Source organism: Ptychodera flava, chromosome 4, assembly GCF_041260155.1.
Source record: "Ptychodera flava strain L36383 chromosome 4, AS_Pfla_20210202, whole genome shotgun sequence".
NCBI lineage: Eukaryota > Metazoa > Hemichordata > Enteropneusta > Ptychoderidae > Ptychodera > Ptychodera flava.
The window spans coordinates 23,781,873-23,796,682 of NC_091931.1; the positions used below are offsets into that span (position 1 = coordinate 23,781,873).

General features: G+C 38.5%; 1 protein-coding gene across 2 annotated transcripts in view; it reads right to left on the minus strand.

The window, feature by feature from the left end:
• Positions 1 to 6,489: 6,489 nt before the first annotated feature.
• Positions 6,490 to 14,810, minus strand: part of LOC139131229 (DOMON domain-containing protein FRRS1L-like) — a 33,165-nt gene continuing 24,844 nt past the window's right edge. Inside the window, exons 5-6 of one of the 2 annotated variants that reach the window (XM_070697202.1) lie at positions 7,986 to 8,255; positions 6,490 to 7,337 (exon numbers count right to left, since the gene is read on the minus strand). In XM_070697202.1, coding sequence (XP_070553303.1) covers positions 7,294 to 7,337; positions 7,986 to 8,255 — 314 coding nt within the window. In that variant the 3' untranslated portion in view covers positions 6,490 to 7,293. The remainder of the gene's footprint in view (positions 7,338 to 7,985; positions 8,256 to 14,810) is intronic. The other variant, XM_070697201.1, reaches the window with a different exon arrangement.

The window sequence follows — 14,810 nt, forward strand, 5'->3', positions numbered from 1 at the left end:
GAGCTGAAGCTAAAACTGTCTCACACACAGAGTTGATGCACCGAACTGAAACCCGGTGTACGTTATAAACTTGCCAAAACTTTTATTGGCTTTTTTATATTGCCTTTATGTTACGACTGCTGCGCCATCACCCCGAGGAGGCCAAATGCCCCTTTTGCCATGGAGTGTACAGTATCTGCGGTACACCGGTTTGAATAGAATACTGCCAAACAAAGTGTGAAATGAGAGTTGCACATGCACAACATGTACAGCATGGGCCGTTGACCAAATGGCAATTTGTTATCATGGCAGCTGGACATTTACTTTCGTCCTAATTATTATACTCTAGTAAGAAAAGAACTCCTTAACAAAAGCGCGGGCTTTACTATTCATGTAGCTTCATTAAAGTGTCCAACTTATACATCTGCCACATACCTATCATGGTATTTCCTCCGGAACGTCTGTCAAAAAGAAATCATGGTGGATATTGTGGACGATTTCAGGCGGGATGAATTCGACCTGAGTTTGAGAGAACAGGACTTTCACTTTCGAGGCGTATATGCCTTAACAACAGTTCATTATCTACAATATTCAATGTTATCATATACCCATGCCCATATTGCTACATCCTAGTGACGTTCACCGTAAAATATCAGCCGTGATATTTCACGGTAAACGTCGAGATATGCACGATGAACGTCATCAGTTTTAGAGTTTTCCCGAACTACATTAGCAGTTTGTTGGTAAACAACGTAAACAACAAAATGGCTGCCGCTCCCCGCCTGCGAAGCGATGTCGACGACGATATTGTCGCGAGCTCCGTGCCGTACGACGATCGAAATCAGGATAGATTTAAAGCTGAGCACAGTTTTTGATCGGTTACAATTGTAATAGCATATTGCACCTTAAAAAGTTCCTTCTGTATGACGATTTTTGTATCCAAGTGTCTTTCTTCATGGGTTTCATTTAGATATGGACGACTTGCAGCGATGTCGCGCGTGATGTTGACAGCTTCGTCGTACACTTTATGAATGAAGCCTGTTCACATAAACATTCTGATATTTATGCGCAAGGCGTAATAAAGTAAAGCCTCAAAATTTAAGGTTTTTCGTTCTATTAGTAAAATTATGGGCATGGGTATATGATAAATCGGTTATTACCCAATATCGCCTGTTCCTTGTGTCGTATCAGCATTCGTGTCATTTGTGCTGCGTCAGACATTCGACTTCGTCTCGTGTCTGACGCAGCACAAATGACACTCATGCTGATACGACACAGGAACAGGCGATATTGGGTAATAACCTCTAATTATTCTTTGCAAATGAATTTCAGTCCGAATGAGAATAAGAGAAAACCTGTTCGTAAATTTTGTCCCGTTTGAAGTCTAAAAAATAAGATCTGTTGCCAGTAGCGTAGAGATTTTTTTACGGGTAGCCAGCAACATAGAGGAGATCTTAAAGTGTTGATAGGTGTAAGAAATTTATATATTGCCGTACCAATTAATCATGTGCATTTCTTGCCAGATAGTGGTGCGGCATGGCAAACCCATTGTGCATTTTGTGATAAAAGCACCAAACTTGGCTTAAATGTGTCTTAATATGTGCTGAACAAATTCAGATACCGAGCCACTGAAAATCTACCGAAGCGTTGCCATGGCAACCATTTTTTCAAAATGGCTGCCAGACAGGTATTTCTCACCTAGTAAATGTCAACTGCAGAAGTTTTTGGGTAGCTTTAGGTTGGATATTTTCAATAAGCAACTGTGAAAAGAGTTATTTGAAAATTCTTTTTAATTTTCTTCACCTCCTGACTTGTTAAACGGGGAAATACAGACAAAAAACACAGTCTTATGCATAAAATGCAGGGTATTAGATCCTATAAAAGGATGACGCTATGTCAGCAGTCAAGATATGTTAGGCCGTGGGCGCGCTAGAAGGGTCTACTTGCACCCTTAGAATAAAAAACCTGTCTTTGTAGAAGCCATGGGATCCCTAGAATACGAAATAGAATTTTGACAGAAAAAATATAGGGATGCAATAACTGTTATGGTCGACTTTTGAACGGTACTGCAAAATAACCATTTTGCTCCCCACGTGCATTTTTCTTGTAGTACTTGTAAGTCATCTGCTAAAGTTTTTTTAATATTACCTGACTTGTCGGATACCATTAGAATGGAAATTTATTCCTCTTTAAAATGACATATGTAGTATGCAATATCTTCGATAGCTTTTTATGAAATGGGACAAAAACTTACCCAATACCCCAAAAAATCTGAAATTCTACCACTTTTTTACCTTGGCATAACACAAAAGGCAATGCTTTGTATGACATCTGTTTATTCGCTACAGGGACATGTAAATTATGAAATAGACTTTTGATAGGAAAAATATTGGAATGCTATAGGTCTACCGGTCATACTTTGAAGGGTACCGCAAAATTACAGTATTGCCAACTCGCATGCATTTTCGTTAAACCTGTCTTCTTGTAAGTCATCTGCTGAGCTTATTTTTTGACATAACCTAGCTTGTGGGCTAACATTGGTAACGGATTTATTCTTCTTTTAGATGACATATTTTAATATGCAATATTTTCCATAGCTTTTATAAAATATGACAAACTTACCCTATACCCAAAACTTTATATTGCAAATCACTGTCACTGCTTATCTCAAATTCTACCAATTTTTACCTAAACATATTAAAAGGGCAATTCTCTGTGTGCAATCTGTTTTATTTGCTAAGGAGACATATGAAAATATGAAAGAGACTTTTAACAGAAAAAATATTGGAAAAGGAAACTGTAAAGTCAAAGTATTGCGAATCGCACCTTGTTAAACGTCAAATTTTACCATTTTTTAACCTAGACATATAATAAAGGGTAATGCCTTGTATGAAGTCTGTTTTGTTTGCTATAAGGACCTGTCACAAATACGAAATAGACTTTTGGGCAATGCCTTGTGTGAAATTTGTTTTATTTGCTAGAAGGCCATGTCACAAATATGAAATAGACTTTTAACTGAAAAAATATTGGGACGCAACAGCTGTCACAGTCATGTGTTGAAGGGTACCGCAAAATCACGATTTTGAGCTGAGACCAACGAAAATTTTTATTAACCATGTCTTTGTTTAAGTCATATGCCGAGCCTAACTTATACATAGCCTGGTTGTGGGGTATCATTAGCAAAGCGATTTATTTTCTTTAAGGTGAACTTTTGTAATATACAAATATCCTTTACAGTTTTCATGAAATAGGACCAAGACTTACCTAATACCCCAAAGGACTACATTTCAAATTACGGCTTATCTAACGTTTTACCATTTGCTTTTGCTCCCACAATACAGAAGGCAATATAATGCTTATATGAAATCCGTTTTGATTGTAACAGACGTATGTCAAAATATGAAGTGAACTTAATATAATTTAGTCGCCACTGGGATCATATTTAGGGGTACACAGATACGGCAAATTTCCTGAAACATATAAATTTTTATCAAACACGTCTTTATGAAAGAATTCAGCCAAAATCATAGTCACGGATGATCTCAAAATATTATCAGCATCGTATATTAAATTATTTTGTTTCAGGTTTGTTTTGTAAACTGTATCAATGAGCACAGCTAATTCAACAGTTGAGCTGATCCAATAATCGTTTCTAAACATTATACATTACATCAAAATTACCTGGGCGTTCCTGAAGAAAAACTTGTATAGATATATCAGAAAGCTGGACTTTCTTCATAAACAAAATATTATGGAATAGATATACCTGATATTTAGCTGCTCTAATTATCGTTTCCAAACTTCATAAATTAGCACAAGTGTCTAAAGATATGTCATATAGCTTGGCTTTCTTCAATAACAAAAATAGGGATATGTCCAATATTTAGCTGCTCTAATGATAATTTCTAAACTTCATAAATAAGCAGAAATTTAGCTAGCCATTCTTAGGTACTTTATTCCTGGATATATCCGATATTTGGTCGATTTCATTATCGTTTCTAAACTTTATAAATTGGCTCAAGTTTAGCTGGCATTCTTCAGTAAAATATTTTCAGGATATATCCCATATTGAACCGATCTAATTATCGTTTCTAATCTTTACGAATTAAATCAAATGATGTTCAATAGTTTAAAAGCATGTATCTGATACTTGATCGACCTCATTATTGCTTATACACTCAGTATACTTTATAAAGTAGTTCAGATTTAGCTGGGCTGACATGTTCAAAACGTTCAAAATTTGGTAATAGCTTTTCTGTAATTGTATGTCACTGAATGTGCAAATGATTTATTGTGAATACAAAACTGCGTAAATTCTCTGAGATTTATGTTTCAATCTGGACTACAGTGTCACTGTTTGTATAGGAAGGTTCCCATTTGATCAGATAATTGGCCAGCCAACACTACCTTGCTTAGGTCTTGGGTGTATGTGTCAAGTGGATAACAAGAAAATGATTGGCAAATATTTAGGATTGTCGTTTAAACTTCTTGTCTTAGCCTATGTAAACACCATGGAAAGGAATAAAATACTGGCAAGCTGACTAGCTATGCAAAAGCAAGCAGAGATCCGGGGAGAAAGCAAGCAGAGATCCGGGGAGTGCCAAGCCCGGACGTGACGGACAAAAGTGCAGGATTGTGTTTTAGCTTTACTTTCCCTACCTTCCATGTTGTTAAAACAAAAGAAAGTGGAGTAATACAATCTAATTTATGGTACCATGTTTTTGCATTTCAACAACAAGTTATGTACGACCAAGAAATTAGTACCAAAATATACGATGTTCAAAATATTATAGGCATGAATCCATATATTTATTTATGCAATAGACCATCGACATTGAAATAACTCTAAAAACCAATATCTAAATCATGAAATAGATATCAAATTACAGAAGATAAGTTTCATGTGAAATGAATTATGAAAAGTTATGTATAAAATATAGTACATATAGCCGAAAAATAATATAAAAAATAGATCGTGTTCTCCACGTGGTCAAATTTTAAACGGCTGCACTTATGTACTAATTGTAGTTACATGATAAATCTCTAACATTGACAATTATGGGATTATATAAGAGATTTCCCCCAAATGTTATTGTTTTTAACGTTAAAACTAGAAGGGTTGTTATACAGTAAATATTATTGTACTTTTTGTATGTAGGCCTACGCGTGAATGTAGATGAACAAGAGTGAGAGATAGGGTTAAATTCCCCGCACAATTTCCATGTCAGGCCTTGTGATTTAACACCCTGCAAAACTTGTCAATGGCTGACTTATAACAATTAGAAAAGATAATTAGTCTATGTCAAAATATTGCACATATTCAACATTTCTACTCAAGAACACTCAATCCATTGGAAGAACATGGAACATGGAACTGGCTGTTTTTACACTCGGACGCATCATACCCTCCCCACCACAGCCATGGGCCAATCTAGGCCTATTTGCAAAACCTGGTGAGTGTCGCCGCACGCACCAGCTACAACTCTAAAAATGCTTAAAACTGGTGCACCAACGATTAAAAATAAGAATAAAATAAATAAACTCTTAACATACCTTCTGATAGTCTAACTACACAGAACAGCTGACAGCTGATCATCGTATAAAACATTCAATTTGACAATTTTGAATCTTCCACTTTTGCCTTGTTTCAACCATATTGTCAATAATTTTATTAAGAGAACCCGTTTTTCTAGTAAAATGAAATTATAAAACAATAAAAATGCAAATAGTAATCTTAATATGCATTTATGATGGTAATACATCCACTATTCACCACAGAATCATCTGTAGAGCAGCAACTATGGGATTGATTGTCATCATATTTGAAAATGGCCGCCACACCAGAACGAGGCTCTACCTGTAAGGGATCGGTATTCAAATTGATTTTTAAACAATAAATATGCAAAGGTAATCTTAAAAGGCATTTATGATGGAAATACGTCCTCTATTCACCACAGAATCATCTGTAGAGCAGCAACTATGGGATTTTATAGTGACTGATGGTCGCCATATTTAAAAATGGCCGCCACACCAGAACGAGGCTCAACCTGTGGTGGCTCGGTATCCAAATTGATTTATATTATGATAATCTACATTCGTACCAAATTTCATGCTTTTATCACAAAATGCACAATTGTTATGAAAATTTTGGTTATGCCGCACCACTAAGACACTCAACCGGCCCCTCTAGGCAGGAAATCAGTCGTCGACAATGACATTGGGTCTCAAACACCCTACAGGCTGTGTTGATAAGTTAAACATCGACCGTTTAGACTTGACTTTGCAGTAGTTTATTTCAGAACACAGTTATAAATTTGTGTTTTTATACTACGATTCTTTTTCCGGTCACACGCCCTCTGGCGGCAATTAGTGATAGATCTTGCTCTGAATGGCAACATGTGTACTCGTCACGGTACAAATACGGGAGCTTAGAGAAATAGTATAATTGCACACATCAAATTCACCAAACCTTGACTTCTCATAATAAACAGTAATTGTACATTTATTTTATTTTCCTGATGTTATACAGAATATGGTTGTTAGAACCGTTTACATGTAGTAAACCTTTATTAGTACGTATCGAGAATAAATCTATGATGTGAACAACAAACAGAGAGGGGAATAAAAGCATAAATGCAAACACAAAGTTTGAGGGCGGTCTACAGTACACCTTCAATAATATCGAACACAGTGTACTTTACCACTATACCAACGGTATTAGCAATCGTGGTTATCAAAAGTAGTATTAATGTCGGAAGCATTTAGATAACATGTACAAGATTGACCCCTTGTTAAAGTGTCGCAAGAATAAACGTAGAGCGTTCAGTATCACAAAGGGCAAAATCAGTGTTGGAGGCACACCTGTCGCCAGCTCGATAAAGGTACCGTTACAGACGTTTGATGTTTTCGAAAATCAGAACATACCACGGAAAATGTAATCAACGACCACCGCATAGTGCAAAAACACGCAGCATAAAAACAGGGTTCCTTTTCGTGCACGTAAAAGATTAATCGTACTGCTGCAGATACTAACTATATGAATTCTGATTACGCTTGCACAGGGCCCTCCATGTAGAGACCAATTAGAGCCCAATGCCCTAACTTGAATAACATCCGCAAGCAATCTGACTGATGACGATATTCAAATCACCACACGCCCTCAACGGCTAAGTATAAGCGTACTGAAGTCAAAGTCATTGGAGCGAGAGTTTCGTTATAGGAGGAGCTACTTTGACTCTAACGTCTGGTGTAGAAGATGTTAACGCTCCTGGTAGCCGCTCGGTCAATGTAAATTCTTAATCGAGTCCTTGACCGTTAAAATCCTACCACTGCAGCCAAAACCATGATCGCCACCAAAACTGCAGACGAGAAAAAATATAACATCAATGATATCAGTGATACGACTGAAAAAATGGGTCCTCAGAATTCTAGAAACGCAATGAGCCTTATTTTCTTCAAGCCCTTGCACCAAAAACTTTGCAGCGAAGATTTTCATTCTAAATGCTTCTCATATTTTCAATCAGTGGTATATATGTGCCGTAACATTGTTGCCTTATTTGTGCAGTGTACATTCGTTTATTTATACATCCATGAATTCATTAATTCTTTAATGTATTTATTAATGCATTTATGCACTTACCCTCTCTCTCTCTCTCTCTCTCTCTCTCTCTCTCTCTCTCTCTCTCTCTCTCTCTCTCTCTCTCTCTCTTAGTAAACTCTTCATTTTTGCCCTGTTCTTGTAACTGGTTTCTCTCTCTCTCTCTTTCTGGTCTGAAATCACACGTTACTAGTCATTTCTTCTCAGAAGCAAAAAGATCACTCTTTAGTCTTCGTGACGGTCACAGTATCTGTACGCGGGCACCGTCCCTCCACGGGACTGTGACGCGGGTTTAAAAACCTGATCGCTTTCGTCGATTTTCTTTCTCCTCAAATATAAAACAAGGATTATTTTTTTCTTGTAGAATCGGCAAAGATATACCCATGAAACTTTTTTCAATAATCCCTACCTGAAAGTTTATCAGATACGTTGATTGTGGCGCCTGCGCCAACGCCGTGATCTTCATGCGACTCGGATGACGAATGTTCGTGTGACTCGGATGACGAATGGTCGTACTCGTGTGACTCGGACGACGAATGTTCGTGTGACTCGGACGACGAATGTTCATGTGACTCGGACGAAGAATGGTCTGGTTCACCGGCGATGATGTCATCAGTGCTGCTGAAATCAACTTTTGTTGTTGAGGCCCTTGGCAGATCCGCGTGTTCAGTGCACGTTCCTGTGGTGAAAAACGATAGATCGTATATTGTTTTGAACAAATCTTATGGAAAAGGTTTCCTGACAGGTAGCTCCTCAAAATGTTAAGGACTATGTGTAATTAGTCATGCATTACTAGTTATATTTTCATACAAAAGAAATTAAACTACATGGTACGACATTTTGATTTGTGTCGTTGCAGTCACTGCACAGGCATGCCACTTATTGTTCACGACAGAAAAGATTGGTCGACGTGGCAGTAGTCTCTCTCTCTCTCTCTCTCTCTCTCTCTCTCTCTCTCTCTCTCTCTCTCTCTCTCTCTCTCAATATTGATAGAAAAGGGCGAACTATATCGTCATTTAGCGTTGCCGTGAAGATCACATCGCGGGTACCGGCTGGCGCTCTCGCTCTCCTATTCGTTACTGCTGCTTTACTGTTTTGATGGTGTCGTAATACGTACAACCGTTCAAACTAAGATGCGTTCGGGTCATAATAAAGTCGAGAACGAAACCACAAACGGAAGAGACGTAATCGGCAACGCTAACATATTTGCAAATGAAGTTGCGCGCAACTTATATCTTGAACGTTCCCCGGTGAAGATTCAAGCCATTGACAAATTATCAATCTGGTACACCGTCTGCAAATTCTTCTGGCTTGAAATATAACCACTTGGTTTGTAGGTGGCTTGCGGGTGAACCAGTGTGTATATGTTTGAAATATTTCGGTTTGCCCGAAATCCACTAAGGTTCTTATGGTTTGAAGTCACGCCACCACACAGAGTATGGATGGCGTGTATTCATACCAATACATTGACGGCTTATTATCAAGCCCGTCATGGTATAAATTTAAGCCGAATGGCTTCTTTTTAAGCCAGTGACAATATAATTTATCGGTTTAAATTTGAGCCACTGGCATCGTTGGTTTGTTTATATACCGACAAATTCATTGGCTCATCTTTAAGCCAACCAGAAGTGGTAACTTTGTGGGCATGGTTTGAGTTTAAACCATTCAAGTTTATGAAATTAAACGGCCTGTTTTCAAGCCATTGTCATCATCAGTCACTGGTTAATTTCTAAACCAGAATTTCTAAACCGGCGAGATTCAAAATGGCGATCTCCATGGGTAAACAACTTGTCGAGTACGTTATGTTTCAGAAAACGAGCTGTTTTGGACGTTAGGAGAAGTTAATCGCATCTTTAATGGGGTCGGTTAGGAGGTAAAGGTAGGCAGGGAAAGGATTTTGCCCCGATAGAGAGGAATTTCGGCCAAAAAGACTTTTTTTCGTTGCGGTCCTGATCCGGACCGTTGAGTCGCCAGTTATCTCGTTAGACCGTTGCAGGGCTGTGGTGGAGGCCGTTTAACGCCGGAAACACACAGACCTGTACGCAGGACTAATTTAAACCGGGCTTGTTTTTTCCTCAAAGCATATCGGTTAGCTTGAACCATTCTTAAGTAACATACATGCGTTTGAGTATTGTCGGAAAAAGGGAAAATTTCCTTGTCACAACTATTCGCCATTGTCTTCGACATACCGCTACACCATAGACTGGTGCACCACCGAAAATTGATAGCACTGCTTGCTACTCATAGACATTATCAATGATCATTGCCAAGGATGTATCAAATTAGCCTTCAATTTCCTTTTATCAGGCTGAACTGATGTGTGTTTGTCCCTTTTGTATGTTTATCGTGTTTGTATGGCTTTTCACGACCGCGAATGAATGAGTTTCCCCGAAATCGTCCGTGGTCGGTGAATAATAATGCGTTTTCTTAGCTCCACTGTGTCAGATGGTCAGCGACGAGGAGCTTTCTAAGAGTAGCCCTGAGTACAGGTCTGTGTGTTCCCGGCGTTATACGGCCTCCACCACTAGCTAGCCCTGCAACGGTCTATGGAGATAACGGGGGTTGTTGCAGCGAGATTCAAAATGGCGATCCCCGTGGGTAAACAACTTGTCGGGTAAGTTATGTTTCAGAAAACGAGCGGTTTTGGATGTTAGGAGAAGTTAATCGCATCTTTCCTTGGGTCGGTAAGGAGGTTAAGGTAGGCAGGGAAAGGATTTTGTCCCGATAGAGCAGAATTTCGGCCAAAAAGACAGCGTTTTTGTTGCAGTCCTCATCCGGACCGCAGAGACCCAAGTTATCTCCATAGACCGTTGCAGGGCTGTGGCGGAGGCCGTATAAATAAGTTATAATGCCGGGAACACACAGACCTGTATGCAGGGCTATTCTAAGAGGTGGATCATTGATGCGTCGTCCGGTGTACGTAGTCCGTAGTTCGCTGTACATTTAATAACCCCTTGCCATTGTCCATCCTGAACGGAAAGATGGCAATCATTTAAAATTTGTCATCCATCAGTTCACAGGAAAATTGCATTTAATAACCCTTTGTCATTATTGTATAGGACGGAGACACCAACAAATAGCTGCAACAAGAGCTATTGCCACAGTAAAGAGATGCCTATTTTACCAGAAAAAGTGAGTAAAACTGCAAATTTGTTTCACGCTACCTTTCTGTGTGATTTTCAGGCAAACTGACTTGCCACAGCTTATTAGCAGGTATCCTCATGCCATTCTTTCAATAACAAACATACTGTTTCATGGATGATATTTCTTGTTTATGTTGATTATAACCTCAAACTGGCAACTTAGATGATTTAATACACAAACATACCAAAACGATGTAATGGTTGATTCTGTTATTCAAAGCAAATTTATATTTCCACAGCATGATTTGAACTTGGGTCCTTCAACATTGCTTACACAAATTTTGTGAGCCATCTTGTCACTCAAGACGGGTAAATATTAAAGTGATTCATTTCCAGCAAATAACTTCCTGTACAAATGTGACTATTGACTTCCACTTACCGGTAATAGATAATTATTTGTTTCTTTTTCAACAGATTGTCCAGGACATAACATACTTGATACAGAAAATGCCTTCAGCTCCACAAATTAACAATGGATTCTCTGAGTACAATGTGTAAGCAGAATGAAGACTCTGCCCTCAGATATGGAATTCAAAGAGCGAATATAAAAGGTGATCAAGTATCGTTATGTGCAGTGATAATAATTACATCAGGCATGAATGTTCCTCATATTTCCACATATTACACTTACACTTTGGTTTTTGTTTAAATTTCAGCTGTTATTACATATCTGTGACATATTATCTTTGTCGTGGTCACACAACAGACAGACATGTTTAAACTTTTTATTGTTATAATCAAAAAATGCAATGTGCGAAACAAAAATAAGCACACTAATTTGCACCGGAAGTAATACAAATTCCCTGTCCCCTTTCCTTACACCGAACGCCCGTAATATATACTCTAGTCACGTTCTCCAAAAATTAATATATTCAGAAATTACCAGCATATACCCAGTTTTCGCACTGCTAGCTACACTCATATTAATGACACATGTTATTATAGCTTGTTGCAACTAAATTTTTATATTATTCGGGCATAAGGTAAACCACTTTGAAATACTAGATTGAGACAGTCTTTTATGTTATGAAATAATACTTAATTTTGCGACTGTTGATAACAAAAGATTTTTGCTGTACATATAGATGCTCGCTTTTCATATGGTAAAAAATTAAAGCAACAAAAGTACCGCATATAATAATGCCAATTGTTCAAGTCTTTAACCCACGAGCTTGTCGATTGTTCGGATTTCAAGATTTTAATCATGAAAACTCGGCATACATTGCGCATAGATATGTATGCAAGGGGTGTTTATGGTTAGAAACGGTGGAACCCCCCCCCCCCCTCCACCATGATTTCATGTAAGTTGCAAACGACAGCGCCTCACCATTTTCCTATCACCAGAAAAACAAAGAGATACCCAACCCTGACCGTTGGCGGCGTTCCTAGATCCGAGCATCTCGAATTTGTGAGCCTCGCCGTACTCTTCATAGGAAAGAAATAGTTCGCAGTCAACTCCTCGCTCACAGCCTCCCGGATGTTGGAAGCAAGCTTTTGTAACATTACAGCCTACTGTTGTCATAGTTATTCCGTATGCTGTGGCATGAAGGCACAGCAAAAGAAGTCCAGTGATGTAGAGCATGCCTTTTAACATAGATTCAACAGCGACTGTCTGCAACTTTCGGTGTTCACTGAAAATTGAAATAGGGTTAATAAGCACCTGCTCACGAATTTTCGGGGTCCTCTTTTCTCCAAAAGAGGATGCTCGACCCAAAGATATATTTTACTACTGGGGCATTTCAATGATATTGTGAAAATGGACACTCCTGGTCCTAAGATTGCTACTTTACAATTCGTCTCACTCATTCATTCATTCATTCATTCATTCGTTCGTTCGTTCATTCATTCATTCATTCATTCATTCATTCATTCATTCATTCATTCATTCATTCATTCATTCATTCATTCGTTCATTCGTTTATTCGTTCATTAATTCATTCACCCGTTTATTCGTTCACGTTTCATAATCTTAAATTCCCACGAAGGCACAGAAAACATTCTGCAGGGTGTTACAACTTCTTTCAAGATCGTGACTGAAGAGTTTATCAAAATTTCCAGTCTCGCTGGTGAGAATCTGTTATCACACTTGATTCTCATCAAGGAGTGCATTTCTCACTGCTCACCAGTGAGAATCAGAGTAATATCCTAGACAGAGTGGCAACAGCTATTGTTTAAGGCGTGAAGCGGTTACGTAAGCAATCCATGTTTGCCTCGCCTCACGAAGCTCTTGGCTCTCTTTTCCGAAGAGTGCCGACCATGCATCCTTCGGTAATTTCGGATTTTCACCAATTGTTAAGCGAAAGTATGTTCGACAAAGCTTGTGTTGTAGTTGTCGTGTGGTGCTGATCGGAATTGATGTGCTGGCGAAAACGCGAGTGTTTTGAGCTTCAGGAAAGTGGGTTTTACCGTTTTAAAATTCCTCTCATATTTTCATGAATATATAATGAGTGTGTTTGAACCAAATTTGAAAGTCTTTTATCGATACTGTCTGGTTTTACTCAATGGTTTACGGTCAGTCACACCGTCTTTTACACGTGCGCCAAGAAAGGACATGTTTATGAAACTGCTGGCGTGTTATGTTTTGATTGGCGTGAGGCAGTGTTTCTGGCCTGAGAGCTCACAAAGTAACTATGGTTGCTACGCGACTGGCAGTACGATGCCGTCTCGTCGTATGTTTCGCATAATCTCGTGTAATTATCAACCACAAACCAAGCCTCCAAAAAGTTTAACACCTTTGAAGCTCATTTTAATATGAAAAGCCAATAGTCTTCCGAGACGACCATGGAAACAAAAGGCATGCAAGTGTCCATGATATACTCTGTGCCAGTGAGAATTAAAAAAAAATTCTCTCTGATAGCAGTGAGAATAGCAAGAGATTCTCACCAATTGCGAGAAAGCGTCACCTTCTCGCTCCAGCCTCGCAATTTTTTTCCTATAGTGTTGTCCTGAAGCAGAAGCGGCGACTCGAAGTTGATTTGGTTCATCGTTTGTGTAGTGCTCCTCATTGAGATGCTAATTCGTTTCTAAAATCTGACATACGATAGTTAGTAATGGACTGTTCAAACTGCCATGCATGCCAAACGTTTCTTCAAACAAGTTGTTATGCAAAAAATGTACCTATCTGCGTGGTAGTACTCAAAGAATTCTCAAAAATATACGATGACAAGTCTGTAAGTCATCTATACTCATTATAAATGTTGTCTATCGTCTACCGTTTTATGCGGTAAATTGATAGTGAAAGTTCAGAGATTGGATCGGGCGTGAGGCAAACCCAACTGTTACTGTACTGTATTTGCAATATGCCACAGTCCAAAGATGTTCTGCGTGTGAATTACTTTTCTACTGAGTAACTTCGGAATAAAAAAAATGTATTATTTTATCCATGATGGGAATGTATAGTAATTTTTTATCTTGAAATAAATGAATGAAATGAGAAACAATGCATATTTCGTAAGTAGTGATCAATGTGACCGACAGTAACTGAAAACTTGTCGGTCATTTCACATATTTCGGGTTCAATTCGCAACGTTTATTAGATTTTTCTTTCAAAGAAAATTCACTGTTTCAAACGTTTGAAAATTTTCTGCGCACAGGCTTATATTTAATACAGGTACCAGCAATATTCAAGCAAACCAAGGCCGTGTGTACCACAAGTTTCACCGGCTAATTAATACAATATGCATTTGCTGTCATTCGTGTGCATAAGTTGTGAACTGGTATTATACCTTACAAGTAACTCGGGAGTGGTGTAATGCCATTATTGTCTAGTGCCGGTGATGACAAAACAGAAATGACGATGTCGAGAATGCCTCATCGAAAATTTGAATCGTCGTTCATTTTTCTATTTTGTCAAATGAATTTTGACCCAGACGGCTTTTGATAATAATTAATAGCCCTCATTTTAAATGATGTCTATCCATTGTTCAGAGTCAATGCAGTAACTGAACGGTCAAGTTGACGCCAAAGTGCACGATCATCTGGGACATGATAGCCAGCTGACTAGGGGGACGCCGAACACCATATCTATACCCTCTGAAGCTCGTGGCAATGTGAAATGATAAGCCATGTTGCATCGCCACGTGGTTGCTCTG